The 12,568-nt window shown below is 49.4% G+C and overlaps 5 protein-coding genes across 5 annotated transcripts; 2 read left to right on the top strand and 3 right to left on the bottom strand.

Annotated features, from left to right (window-relative positions):
• Positions 1-359: 359 nt before the first annotated feature.
• On the bottom strand, positions 360-1,073 carry N7481_001722 (uncharacterized protein; the record flags this gene model as incomplete). Its single annotated transcript, XM_057260941.1, has 1 exon — positions 360-1,073. The coding sequence occupies one exon, from the start codon at positions 1,071-1,073 to the stop codon at positions 360-362; it is 714 nt and encodes a 237-aa protein (XP_057125873.1).
• Positions 1,074-2,181: 1,108 nt separating this feature from the next.
• On the top strand, positions 2,182-2,877 carry N7481_001721 (translationally-controlled tumor protein; the record flags this gene model as incomplete). The annotated part of the gene is made up of 3 exons (XM_057260940.1): positions 2,182-2,196; positions 2,287-2,729; positions 2,793-2,877. 3 exons carry the CDS (start codon positions 2,182-2,184, stop codon positions 2,875-2,877), a joined length of 543 nt encoding a protein of 180 aa, XP_057125872.1.
• Positions 2,878-3,288: 411 nt separating this feature from the next.
• Positions 3,289-7,048, bottom strand: N7481_001720 (putative C6 transcription factor; the record flags this gene model as incomplete). Its single annotated transcript, XM_057260939.1, has 8 exons — positions 3,289-4,333; positions 4,463-4,552; positions 4,605-4,675; positions 4,733-5,058; positions 5,112-6,135; positions 6,192-6,231; positions 6,292-6,854; positions 6,908-7,048. The coding sequence occupies 8 exons, from the start codon at positions 7,046-7,048 to the stop codon at positions 3,289-3,291; spliced, it is 3,300 nt and encodes a 1,099-aa protein (XP_057125871.1).
• A 1,419-nt stretch (positions 7,049-8,467) lies between these two features.
• Positions 8,468-9,868, top strand: N7481_001719 (glycoside hydrolase family 76 protein; the record flags this gene model as incomplete). Its single annotated transcript, XM_057260938.1, has 2 exons — positions 8,468-9,178; positions 9,242-9,868. 2 exons carry the CDS (start codon positions 8,468-8,470, stop codon positions 9,866-9,868), a joined length of 1,338 nt encoding a protein of 445 aa, XP_057125870.1.
• Positions 9,869-10,172: 304 nt separating this feature from the next.
• xlnD (beta-xylosidase XylA) lies at positions 10,173-12,554 on the bottom strand (the record flags this gene model as incomplete). The annotated part of the gene is made up of 1 exon (XM_057260937.1): positions 10,173-12,554. The coding sequence occupies one exon, from the start codon at positions 12,552-12,554 to the stop codon at positions 10,173-10,175; it is 2,382 nt and encodes a 793-aa protein (XP_057125869.1).
• Positions 12,555-12,568: the final 14 nt, after the last annotated feature.

Raw genomic sequence — 12,568 nt, 5'->3', positions numbered from 1 at the left:
GGAATTATGGGGAATATAGTAGTATAGACTGGCATGGGAGTGAATAAAGTACAGATAGTTCCATTTATTACATATTGAAGGATCCCAAGGTTGACTGATCATCAGGAGATATGTGCTATGTACATCTGCGTGTACATGACATGACATGATCAACCCACCGGCACCTGGGCACTGATTAATTACTAGTAGATACTACGGTAAGGCTAAGTACTAGGAGAATATCTGTAGAGCACAATAATACTAGCAGTAAATAATACTATTCAAATTTAGTTCAAAGTTAAGTAGTAGCAAATTGAACAGAACAAACTAGCGTATGTCAGTATATTAGTATATTAGTATGGAGACTACCACCCACTCTCTCACGGACAATCCCCAATGTCGAATCGCAGGTCGCTCAAGATTTTCTGCGGCAAATGTGCCATAAGAGTGACACGCTCAACCCGCTTCACACCCTGTCCCCACGTGCCGAGAATCAATCGTGCGGCGAATCTGCCAAGCTCTGTCCCAAGAATGAGCTTGAACTGATCGGATTCAATCCCATACGATGTGCATTCCCGAGGCCGGAACATCCTTTTAATGACATGATCTTCGATAATGCGGCGGGCCTCGCTGTTGACAACATCACAGAAGAAGATATGCTTCAAGGTGTCAATCCGGTACGACGCCTCATAGATAGCCTTGGTCATGTCAGTACTACGGGGATCACCAGCCACCCGATTCCTGATAATAAGGTCCATGAAGACAACCCCGGGTCCAATGTAGCCACACCATTCCGTCCAAGTTACTAAATTACTAATCCAGACATACCGATACTGAGACTGGGAATGGTCAATCCCAGACTCGGACTCGATGGGCAGGCCGAGTGCCTGGATCATCTCCTCATGTTCGGGTTGCAAGCGCTTGGGTCTATACTCTGATGACCAGGCCGGGATGTCTAGAGAAGCTAGTGTAAATGTAATATGAGGACCAGTGCATCCTGGGGTATCAGACTCATTCATATATTTGTGGAACCGCTCTCCAAACTCTCTGACCTCGGCCATCGTGTACTGGTTGTTCCTCGAGTCGATAGACATGATGCTGGTATAGATGATACTGGATAAGCTGTATGTAGTATTAGTAGTAGTAGTAGTAGTAGTAGTAGTAGCTGTGTAAATGATCTCTGGATGCTTTCGAATGAATGCCAAGGGGCTGTGGGATGAAGATCCAATAGATAGGCATACTCGGCTAGTTTATGTAGATGAGATGCTCTCTTCGAAGCTCAAGTCAGATAAAGGCCTTACTTTAAACAATGAAATGGTTGAACAATGGAGTCATAACAACGACAAGAGCTTAGAGCAACTTGAACAAGGAACCATTCAAGTTTGGACCTTTCATGCCGTTCACGAAGGATGGCATTCTTGGGTGGACTCGAAGCCATAGCATATGGATTTCCAGGTTGTCGAATAATGAATGAATGGAAATAGAGTGAGACTCAGTGAGTTCAATGCAAATGATACCGGTAATCTGTGTGCTTTTGTGGACTTCCCTTCCATCCATCCCATATCCCCCCCTGTGGCCTTGGCTTGTTCCCCACTTGCCACTGACATGCTCCGGGTCTGCCCGTCCTTGCAACTATCTCAAATTGGCGGTGGGCTTCATTTGGTAGTTTTTTTTTTGGCACATCGAGTATAATACTGTGGTACTTTTTCCGGAATGGTTTATTGTTGCAAACAAAGAATCAGTAGCAAGTTGTGATAACCGGGTATTTTGAGCCCGGAGATCAACGCGATAGGAGATGTGGGCCGAGATTGCCAGTGCCACTGCGGGGCGGAGTTCACAATAGTACTAACAGTATCGTATGGGCACTGTGGTGAGTGGAAGGGTATAGTACTAGTATACCCGGTGATTCTATTTAATTCAAGAAATATTTGACATGAAGTTTATATCATATTTCCACATCACTAGGTATCGGAGATTTTAAAGAGTGTTAAGCATAAAATGTATACTTCTATGCAAGTAACTATATTCCTATACAAAGTAATGAAGATCCCGTGATCTGGTGCAAACAGGGCAAACTCCCCCACTGCGCCGCCACTAAAAAAAAAACTTCATTTCCCCTCCTTTTTTCTTTTGTTTTCCCTTCCCCTCCTCATCCATTCACTTCTTGTCTTTTGTCAAATATACCCCCTTCAACCCGCCACCATGATTATCTTCAAGGTATGTGACCTCGAACCTGGAGATTTCCCCAGTCTCCTATCCCACGCCTATGTCTACCGCAATTCGAGAACTAAACGCTGACATTCACAGGACATTCTTTCCGGAGATGAGCTCTGCTCCTCCACCTTCGAGATTGCCCCCTCCAAGGACTGCCCCATTCTTCTCGAGACCGACTGCCGCAAGTACCTCAAGCGCAAGAACGAGGACTTCGCTCTGGAGGGTGCCAACCCTTCCGCTGAGGATGCCGAGGAGGAGGGTGGTGAGGGTGAGGCCACCATGGTCCACGATATTGAGGACCAGTTCCGTCTTGTCTGGCTGAAGGAGGATGAGGGTCTTAAGCCCTCCAAGAAGGACTTCACTTCTCACCTGAAGTCCTACGTCAAGAAGATCCTCAAGAAGCTCGAGGAGGAGAAGGCCCCCGCCGAGACCGTCGCTGAGTTCAAGGCCGGTGCCGCTGGCGCTCTCAAGAAGATCACTGGCAACTATGACAACTACGATGTCATGATGGGCGAGTCCATGGACGGTGATGCCATGTATGTCTCTAAATATTGCCCATTTCCCTACTATTGATTATCCCGCTGACACTTTCCTCCCAGGCACGTCCTGATTGACTTCCGTGATGACGGTGTCACCCCCTACGCTACCCTCTGGAAGCACGGTCTCAAGGAGATTAAGGTCTAAGCCAAGCAATTAGCCTTGTCTTGTCCTGTCTTGTCTTAGCGGCCGGATTTGCAAAATACAAAAGCACTTGACATGAAGAATGAAGAGTACATGAAGAAACGAGAGCTCTTTCTCCATCATACGCCTAGATCGGATGCGGACGCGGGAATGAGTTGTTTATCATCCCCTCTCCTCGCGCCGGGCCCTTTATCTGTTCTGGCTTTCACCGTCCCATCTTCGTATCCTAATTGACCGATCCCTCTGATCGTCGAGTTACGCCTCATGAATCGATAAACTGTTACGTCTCCCTCTTAATCGGCTTTTGTTCGCAATATTGTAGTAGTAGTAGTTCTAGTCAAGTCGCATAGTAGATCGACGGTTCAAATGTATTTATTCTATTAGATAAATTATTTTCATGGGGTATCGATAATATCAACCATATCCAGTCCAATCGCTAGACAAATTACCCCGATTGACACCTTTGCCTGTCCACGGAGGTGTGGTATTTTGATCCACGGTCTGTGGTAATCCATTGAAGGCGATTGGCCCGCCGGGGCTCGTATTTGCGGACGGGATTCCAATATTAGCAAAGTCTAGGCCGACAACGGGATCCAGTTCCATCAGTTCATCTGAGACGGGGAGGTGTTGTCCAAAGACAGCGTCCCATTGGTCCCAGTCGAAATTGAGATTCGGGTCCACCATCGAGGGCGGGGTCGACATGTTCATTGGTGCAGGGTTTGGAGATAGGGAGTCCATGTAGAGCATGCCCGGAGACATTTCCGTGCTTGGAAAAGGCGGTTGTTGGTGTTGTTGAGGCTGTTGTACGGGGATTGTGGGTTGTGTAGTGGGTGATAGATTGGACGATGGCGAGCGTAGAGCAGACGCGGCCTCCGGAGATGTTGCTGCAATTGGTGATGTTACGCTTGCTGCAGGCGTAGTATTGTATTGTGGGGCTGTGGCTGAAGCAGCGGTCTGATTCGTGGAGGATGGCTGGAGAGAGTATCGAAGAAGACTGGGTCTGCGAGCCGCCGAGGATGCCACAGGATTTGGGAGGTTATGAGTGCGGGTCATATTGTAGAAGGTTCGATTGAAGTCCATGAGCTGGCGATCTGGCGGAGGTGGTAGCTTTTGACCTGCAGCAGAAGCAGCCGGCGATGATGGGTTTGAATATAGTTGCTCTCGCAGGGCATTGAGCTCTGGAGCTGGCGATGCGATGCCCGCCTGGATTTGATCTTGTTCGGTCCAAAGCATCTGGGGATTGAGGCCAGCTTTCTGCCACGCCTTTTGACGGAGACGGCGGATCATATCCCATGCCTCACGGCCACCATCCTTCAGAGGTCTTTGCGTAGATACACCATCCTCACCACCGACCACGCCTCCATCTGGCCCCGAGAGGGCTAGGATGCGATCGATAAAGGCCCGTGATCTAAATGCCTCGGGACTATATGGGCGTTCGTAAAGGTCGATGAGCATGATCCTACTGAACGTTAGATATATTTTAACAAAATTGACTTGCAAATAACTTACATAGTCGCGTGCATCGGTTGATGATTACTTTGAATGGTTAGTTAAGCCTTTCGTTTGAACGATTTGACGCATTACTTACCCTGGCCAGCTCCACTGGAATGGTTGGAAATCTGGATCCGTGGCGAGCTGAATGAACTTTTCCATAAACCCGTGGCAATGACGAAGAGCGCTGGATTTGTGAGACAAAGCACTTTGATATTACCATTTACTGAAATACATACCTTTGCCGTGCTGCAGGCCATATGCGACTGCGAGCATTCTTAAGAAAGGGCTGGTAGGCGACACAGAAAGCCTAGAAAGACAGTCAGTTTCTCCATTGGTTTGATAGCGGCAACAATGGCCAACGAACCTTGTCAATATAAAGTGACAAAATGATACGCGCCCATTTATGGAAGGACACAAGAACTGCGGAATGGTACTGTTCAGGACATCCATTCGGTCCATCTCCTGGAAGTTCGCTTTCGCCTGAGTGAGATTCCACAGGGGACTTCGACATGGACAGTGCGCGCCCGGACGAGACGGATGCATGGTCTGTGACCTGGCTTTCGGGTATCCTGCCGACAATGGAATTCAGCTTCAGTTGAAGATCCATAAGTATTGTTTTTAGTTCCTCCATATCCTGACGAGTGACAGGCTTTGTGCCAAGTTGGATTCTCAGAATTCGACGAATAGACCCTGTCGGCTCCCATTAGTATCATTTCTCGGTCCATTGGGAGGGAGTTACTTACAAGCCATGATGTATTTGCCTCTTGCGGTGAGATAGAATACATTCACCATTGATGGCCCGCCGCAGACAGTCGGGTCGTCAGGATTATCTGGTAGTCGTTGCTTGGATGCGACCAACTGCTCATAACTTTCTGCGGCTGGTACTCCAAGCATGGTATCTTTGAGTTCGCTTGTTCGCCGCACATCCCAATAATTCTCATCACTGACGAGTGGGGGAAGTCCGCTGGACATTGCCACCACACCATCCATGTGCATAATGTGCCACCATAGCCTCCGTCTGTACTCCGCTTCGCAAGGCTCGATTCCAAAGTTGGCAGGATCTCGATGAAGACCCATCGTCTGCGCGACACGCATCGCCAGACTAACGAACAGACTGCTTGTCAACGGTTCTTCCTCTTTGGAAAGAATCGTCTGGACAATGAGATAGGCAGAGAGCCCCTGAAGGGATGGGCTGCGAGGGAAAGAGATCTTCGTCAACCACCTCGTTACCTCCTCGCTGTACATTGTAGACAGTGCATCTCGTGATGACGTATTAAACTCGGCCTTGATAGTTCGAATGGAGACTGTGACGGAACCACCATACCAAATTGCGTAAAGAAGAGGAATAAACGAGGGGATCGGACATGCCTCTCCAGAGTAGCTGCTGTAATCGTACCATTTCCAAAAGGTGTTGTACAGCTTGAGCACCGTCGGCGGGTGGACGACAGGACTGATGGCATGCACCCCAGACATGAAGCCTCTGTACAGAATGTGGCTTTGGCGTCTGGTTGGGATGTGCTCCAGCATTTCTGGTTCAACAACTCTGTCGCTCATCGATGGGGATTCACCAGAAGGGAAGATGATGGACTGTTGGAACGAGCCAACGCGGGAACCAGGTGTAGTCGGAGGTGGAGAGCTGGCAAGAGAGCCTCTCCATTGTCTCCTGTTCCCGGCACTGGGATCATTGAAGTCGTCGTTGGGGGTTTCTAATGAATTCATGTCGTGTGATCGATTTTGGTCTCTCAGCAGTTGATTGAGGTCGTTAATCTAGACGGATCAGCGGGCTCCACGCGCAGTCAAAAACGGGCATTTATCCTGCATACCTCATGAGATATATACGCCCAGTAGGTTGTCCCAACGTATCTGGTCGATATCGTTAATGGCTGAAAGGATAATAATGTGTCGCTGCTGCTTCGCACTCACCTGGACCTTCCTCCATCGTCCAGGCTCAGATGGCCTAGATTGAGGCTCCCGACTGGGTCCACGAGATCTGTAGCCTGACCTGACGGTATAGGAAATTCATCACCACTCGATTCGGCCGCCGTACGGCGCGGGCTAGAAGGGCGAGAGGGGCGAGAAGGCATTGGCCTTCCATTCCGAGCGCTGTTTTGACGCACTTCCTCCACGAATGATTGGTCGGCCCCGAGGGTTGCCTGCCTCTCGGCGTCTTCCAGTGGCTGTCCAGTACCGCCAATCTTCTCGATCATCGACATCAATTTATCCAGGCGATTTTCAATCGCGCGCGGGTCAGATTTGTTCCCCTCTGACGACCCAGCCTGTCGCAAATGGCCGTATATTGATTGAAGTTCGTCGACATCCTCCTCCCATGTTCGCGGGGTCGCTCGGCGTCGTTTCACGCCATGGCCCGACCGACCTGACGACTCGGGTACAGTCCCATCCGTATGTGCATCCTCCCGCTTCTCCGATGAGACATCATACACGCACTCGGCTCCTGTTTTGATACAATTCCCGCATATTGGATGGACCTGGAATTTTGTTAGCTTAAAGAATAGTATTAGACAATGTGATTTGCGTATACCTTGTCACACTTGACCTTGCGGCGGCGACAGGTGTGGCAACTGTAGCTGGTGCGGTTGCGAGTGATCTGGCGACCCCCGGCCAGCGGCGCCCGCGACGAGGCGGAGGAAAGATCCTGAGAATTTGGCTGACTCGGGTCCATCCCAGGGAAGGCTCAGCAAGGCATAAGGACAGAGGGGAAGATTATGATGACGCTTGCAATTGCGATTGCGGAATTGCGGGCTGCGGAGGGCGGAGGTTCACTGCGGGGGACGGTGCAACAGCCAATCACAACCCCCCCCGACTTCGCCAGGGCGGTCAGGCTCTACTTACACTGTAAGGTAGGATATACTACAGATTTATATTTATATTTACCAGTAAGATAGGGCTAGGTCAGACTATTAACCTGTGAGATTAGACTAGTATTTGTCCGTATGGTAGCTATTCTGTGCCCTTCAGCAGGGCATCAACTAGAAATGACCACAAATCAGAAACTATAAATCACATACTTCAATGATAGATCCTGCGCAACAGAACTCAATTGGAACCTTGGGATCAAACCTAATGGACTCTGGTCTAGAATTAACCCAGGGACTGGAATATAAAACAGAGCCTGAGGTATGCGTGGGGTTTCTCTGCATTGATCGTAGAATCTATAGATAGTAGTAGTATCCGACAACTCACCAATATCCCAATTGAAACTTGAAATCATATTGCTACCTGCCAGTGCAAACTTGTCCAGACCCACAGTGTGATCCAGGAATTTCAAAGTTTTTTTTTTGACTGAACATCGGGATTTTTTCTCTTTCAACCCCTATCCACGCGTCTAAAAGTCTCCGCCGTCGCCAAGCCCGGCCAAGACGCAACACTTTACCTTTGGTCTCTTGGATCACTGCCAGGATGGCTGCCTGGTACTGGTTTCAGGTGTTTGCTTCTGTCTTGGCGGGCAGTGCCTCCCATCATATCTTAGCTAATTGGTCCCTCGCTGGCCCCAACACGCGCCAGGGTATGCGGTTTTGTGTGATATACCGATCCGCTGTTCCTTGGTGCCGCCCTGGGCATCGCTCCGCCATCGCCAAGCGGCAAAATGGTTCTTGGGGTTTTGAATTTCACTCGGCATTCGCTCTATTGGTCTGTTGGGCAATTGGTAATGAGCTGGCGGGCTGCATTTATTATTGTTTTCTCTCCCCACCGAGCGATATGATGTCTTTGTCCATTTCTCGACACTCGTTCATACTTCTTTGACAACAAAGTCCTACTATCTTCTCGAGCACGTATTCTGGGCCTGCGTTTCCCGTTCAAGTTCAAGTTGCCCTTGGCCCTTTTTCTCATTCTTTTTCCATCTTCATATTCTTTCTACTTTATCTCTCTCTAATTCTTGTATTGTAACCAAAACACAACTACGACCGCCGATGATCTCCCAATGGCACATCCCCAGGCCTTGCCTTTTGCTCATGGGACTTTCCTGTATCAGGACGCAGGTTTTAGTAGCAGGTATAGAGCTAGATATCGGGAGCGATGGTGCGTATATTTAATTCGTCTTCTTTCTACCTCTCACCTGTCACTCCTGCTGAATTCTTGCATGGTAGAGTCGATCAAATCAGCCGCTAGCACGATAGCCTACGACCTCGTCACCTTCTACTCTGGCAATAACTCTGGAGATGTACCAGGAAATCTTCCAGATCCATACTACTGGTGGGAGGCGGGCGCATTCTTTGGCTCGCTCGTGAATTATTGGGCCCTAACGGGAGATACCACCTACAACGACATTACCGTCCAAGCAATTGAGCATCAAGCCGGGGACAATGGCGACTTCATGCCAAAGAATCAGACATATACAGAGGGAAATGACGACCAGTGCTTTTGGGCACTTACTGCGATGGCGGCCGCGGAACGAAACTTTACCAATCCCTCATCCGAGACGCCAGGCTATCTCTCCATGGTCCAAGCTGTCTTCAACGAACAAACCCATCGATGGGATATGACTGCCTGTCAAGGTGGCCTACGCTGGCAGATCTATACTTGGAATGATGGCTACGGCTATAAAAACACGATTTCCAATGGCTGCTTTTTTGACATCGCTGCTCGATTGGCTCGGTATACGGGGAATGCGACCTATGCCGAATGGGCCACCAAGGCATGGGATTGGGAAAGAGCCGTGGGCTTGATCAGGACCGACTGGCAAGTCTATGACGGCACTACACATGAAACAAACTGTACATCTTATGATAGAACAAGGTGGTCCTACACGGCTGGTATCCACCTGCATGGGGCCGCTGTTATGTATAACTATGTGAGAGATCATTCTCGATGATCAAAGCGAAGCTTGATATCGCTGACATCTATATTATTATAGACGTCCGAACTCTCCTTGGAATCATCAGAGTCATCCAATTCATCCCAGTCCTCCAATGCCTCCGCTATTTGGAAAATACGATTGGATGGTCTCCTGGGTGCCGCCGATCACTTCTTCTCCAAGAACGAGTCCAGCAAGAATGTCATGTATGAGCCCCCTTGTGAATTGAGCGGCATTTGCAACGTCGATCAGCTCTCATTCAAAGCCTACATGTCTCGCTGGATGGCGGATGTCACCCAACTCGCGCCCCATACCTACGACATAATCATAAACAAGCTCCGAGTCACGGCGCAGGCTGCTGTCGCCCAATGTCAGGGTGGGGATACGGGAACATACTGCGGCTTTCGCTGGGCGAGTGGTAGTTATGATGGCACAATAGGTGTAGGTCAGCAAATGGGTACTCTAGACGTCCTGCAAAGTCTTCTCGTCAAGGATATCGGCGGCCCGGTAACCTCGACCACTGGAGGATCGAGTGAAGGCAATAGTGCTGCCGGGACTGATTCAGATGAGACAGAGGAAGAAATTCAGTGGGACCACATCACGAATGGGGATAGGGCCGGGGCAGCCATCCTTACCGCAGCTACGGTAGCATTGATAGGCGCAGCGACTTGGACTATGCTGTCGTGATTTGTGCATACTTCATAAGTAGCTATGTCTAAAAAATCCTTAAAAGTCGTCAAAATAAGAACAAAAAGTAAAATAAACACAAAATACGGAAATTATACGGAAATTTTGAGGCTCAGACACAGAACCGATGACATCTGTCTACGAGGAAGACGTGCAGAATTATGTCGCTGAACTCAATCAGTGATGTTCAAGAAACTTAGAAATAGAATCATTATTTAGAAGATACTTCAGATAACTCTCTATATTATTGTATCTAGTCAATCAAGATAGGATAACCCCTTTAAAGCCCAACTACGCTGTGTAATTAAGCGTGAGGAATTTGCTGCTCATCTAGTGGCCACTTCGAGATGACAGTTGCGTCGCCGGTCAATGTAATCGAAACCACTGCCGATCGCTCGTTGTTGAGGGCCAGCTCGTACTTCCCAGGGTAGACAACACGGTTTCCCTGGGAATCAGTGCGGGCAAGGTTGTCAAGTGAAACGGGAATAGTCATCTGCTGGGAAGCATGGGGCTTCAGTCCCCCGAGACGATCAAAGCCCACAAGCCACTTGTTGGGATAAGGCTTGGGGCCAGCAGTTGTATTTGTGAAAAGCATGGCTGTATAGTCTGAGAGAACACCCCCAGTGTTGGTAATGCCAACGGTATAGTTGAAGAAAGGAACTTGCTCCACAGTGTTGTAGCTTTGATGAGGTTTGGAAAGCAGGTCCAGAATATCAAAAGAGCGCCCACTGTTAGCTTTCTTGGACTTGGGCAGAGAGGCCTTGAAAGTCGAGTAGAAAAGCCCATGGCCGAATTCATAGACCGGCGTACCTGTATACCACATGTACGTCTGACCAGGGTTGTTACCGCCTGGGCGCAGTGCCATATCTGTGGCAGGGAACTCTGTCGCATATTTGGCCGGGTATTGAGTGGTTGTCAGGCGGCCTGCAGGGGCACGCTTGCCGGTGATGATATCCACGAGAGCCTGTCCGCCAGACTGACCAGGGTAACCACCCCAGATGATAGCATTGACGTTCTTGTTGGACTTGAGGGAGGAAGAGTCGACTTGTCCACCTCCCATTTGGAGAACGACTAGAGGCTTGCCAAGCTTGCTCAGCTCCTTCACTAGTTGCAGTTGGTTGCCTGGCCAGGTAATATTCGCTCTGTCCATTCCCTCTGCCTCAATGGTATTATCGATTCCACCGGCGAATATAATCAAATCCGACTTCTTAGCTGCAGAAATTGCCGCTTCAAATCCATCGGTAGTCTCTGAAGAGATGTTTGTACCAAAGGCGTAGTTAACATCTAGATTCGAGGCTTCCAGGGCTTTCAGAGGACTAGTCAGGTATGGCGCAGTTGAGAAATAATTCCCTTGCATCTGTTCAGTAGCATTTGCCCATGGCCCAACCAGTGCAACGCTACTGGTGTTCTTCCCAAGAGGCAAGGTGCCGTCGTTTTTGAGAAGAACAATCCCTTCAACGGCTGCCTCATAAGATATGTTTCGAGCATCGGTCAATACGACATCAGACCATTTGAGGTTACGGAATGGACTATCGCCGCCGTCAAAATAGCCGAGGCGGACCAAGTTCGAGTAGAGTCTGATGACTCCACGTTCGATCTCACTGCGGGAGATGCCCCCATCGATAAGAGATTGGTTCAGATAGTATTGATAGGAAGTTCCGCAGTCGATATCAGTTCCGGCTCTCATCGAGTCAGCAGCTGCACTGGAGACATTTGCGGCATATTCGTGAGGGTTGAAGACATTATAGACAGCGTCACAGTCCGAGGAGACGTAGCCGTCCTCCACAAATCCCCAAGTATCACGAAGAAGAGTCTGAAGGAAGAATGAGTTTGCAGAGCTGGGAACACCATTTACGGCGTTATAGGACGACATGACACTGTGAACCTTGGCATCTCGCACTGCAGATAGGAATTGTGGAGTGAAGTACTCCGCGAGGTCCTGTTGGGTGATATTCATGTCGTTGCCCAGTCGGGAATGACCATCCCAGTTCTCAATGTCATAGCCAGCGTAGTGCTTTGCAGTAGCTACCAACTTGAGGTGGTCAGGATCCACACCTCCCTGAATACCAGTAATATACTCGTAGGCATAGGCAGAGCATAGGCAGTAGGCATCCTCGCCAGGAGTCTCCTGTCCACGGCCCCAAACGGGATGGCGGAAGGAATTGATATTTGGCGCATAGACGTCCAGTCCGTACCTCCCGACATTATTGAATGCTCGACCTTGTGTAGAAATTATATCTCCGATATGATTGATCATCGTGCGATTGAGACCAGCCATCGTAAGAATCGGCGAAGGGAAGGAAGTTGCCCAGCTGAAGTCGCCCGAGTCGGTGAAATTGCCTCGGTCGAGCCCATGAAGGGCTTCACTCCATACTTGGTACGCGGGCAATCCGAGTCGTGGAATTGCCGGAATATTGTTGCCCGTACTGTTCACGAGTTCTTCGAATGTAAACAAGGAGATAAGGGCCACCGCTCGATCATGGGCACTGGCCGATTTGTCACAGACGAGAGTATTGCTGAGGGGACTTTTGTCACAATCGGGGAAGCTCAGGTCAATTGTTCCGATTGTTTGCGCATCAAGGTCGGGCTGGGCCTCGGTGGAGTAGTCCTTGTAGGTAGTGTTGGCCTGGCCGAGAACGGCTGGCACCAAAGCCGCCAGGACGGCGAGCAATCCAGCAGCGGGCATTGCGAAGATGGAAT

The sequence above is a fragment of the Penicillium waksmanii genome (genome assembly GCF_028829765.1).
Source record: "Penicillium waksmanii strain IBT 27052 chromosome Unknown utg000002l:1.0-3326099.0:1.0-3328782.0, whole genome shotgun sequence".
Classification (NCBI taxonomy): domain Eukaryota; kingdom Fungi; phylum Ascomycota; class Eurotiomycetes; order Eurotiales; family Aspergillaceae; genus Penicillium; species Penicillium waksmanii.
This window is presented reverse-complemented; position numbering and strand designations above follow the sequence as displayed.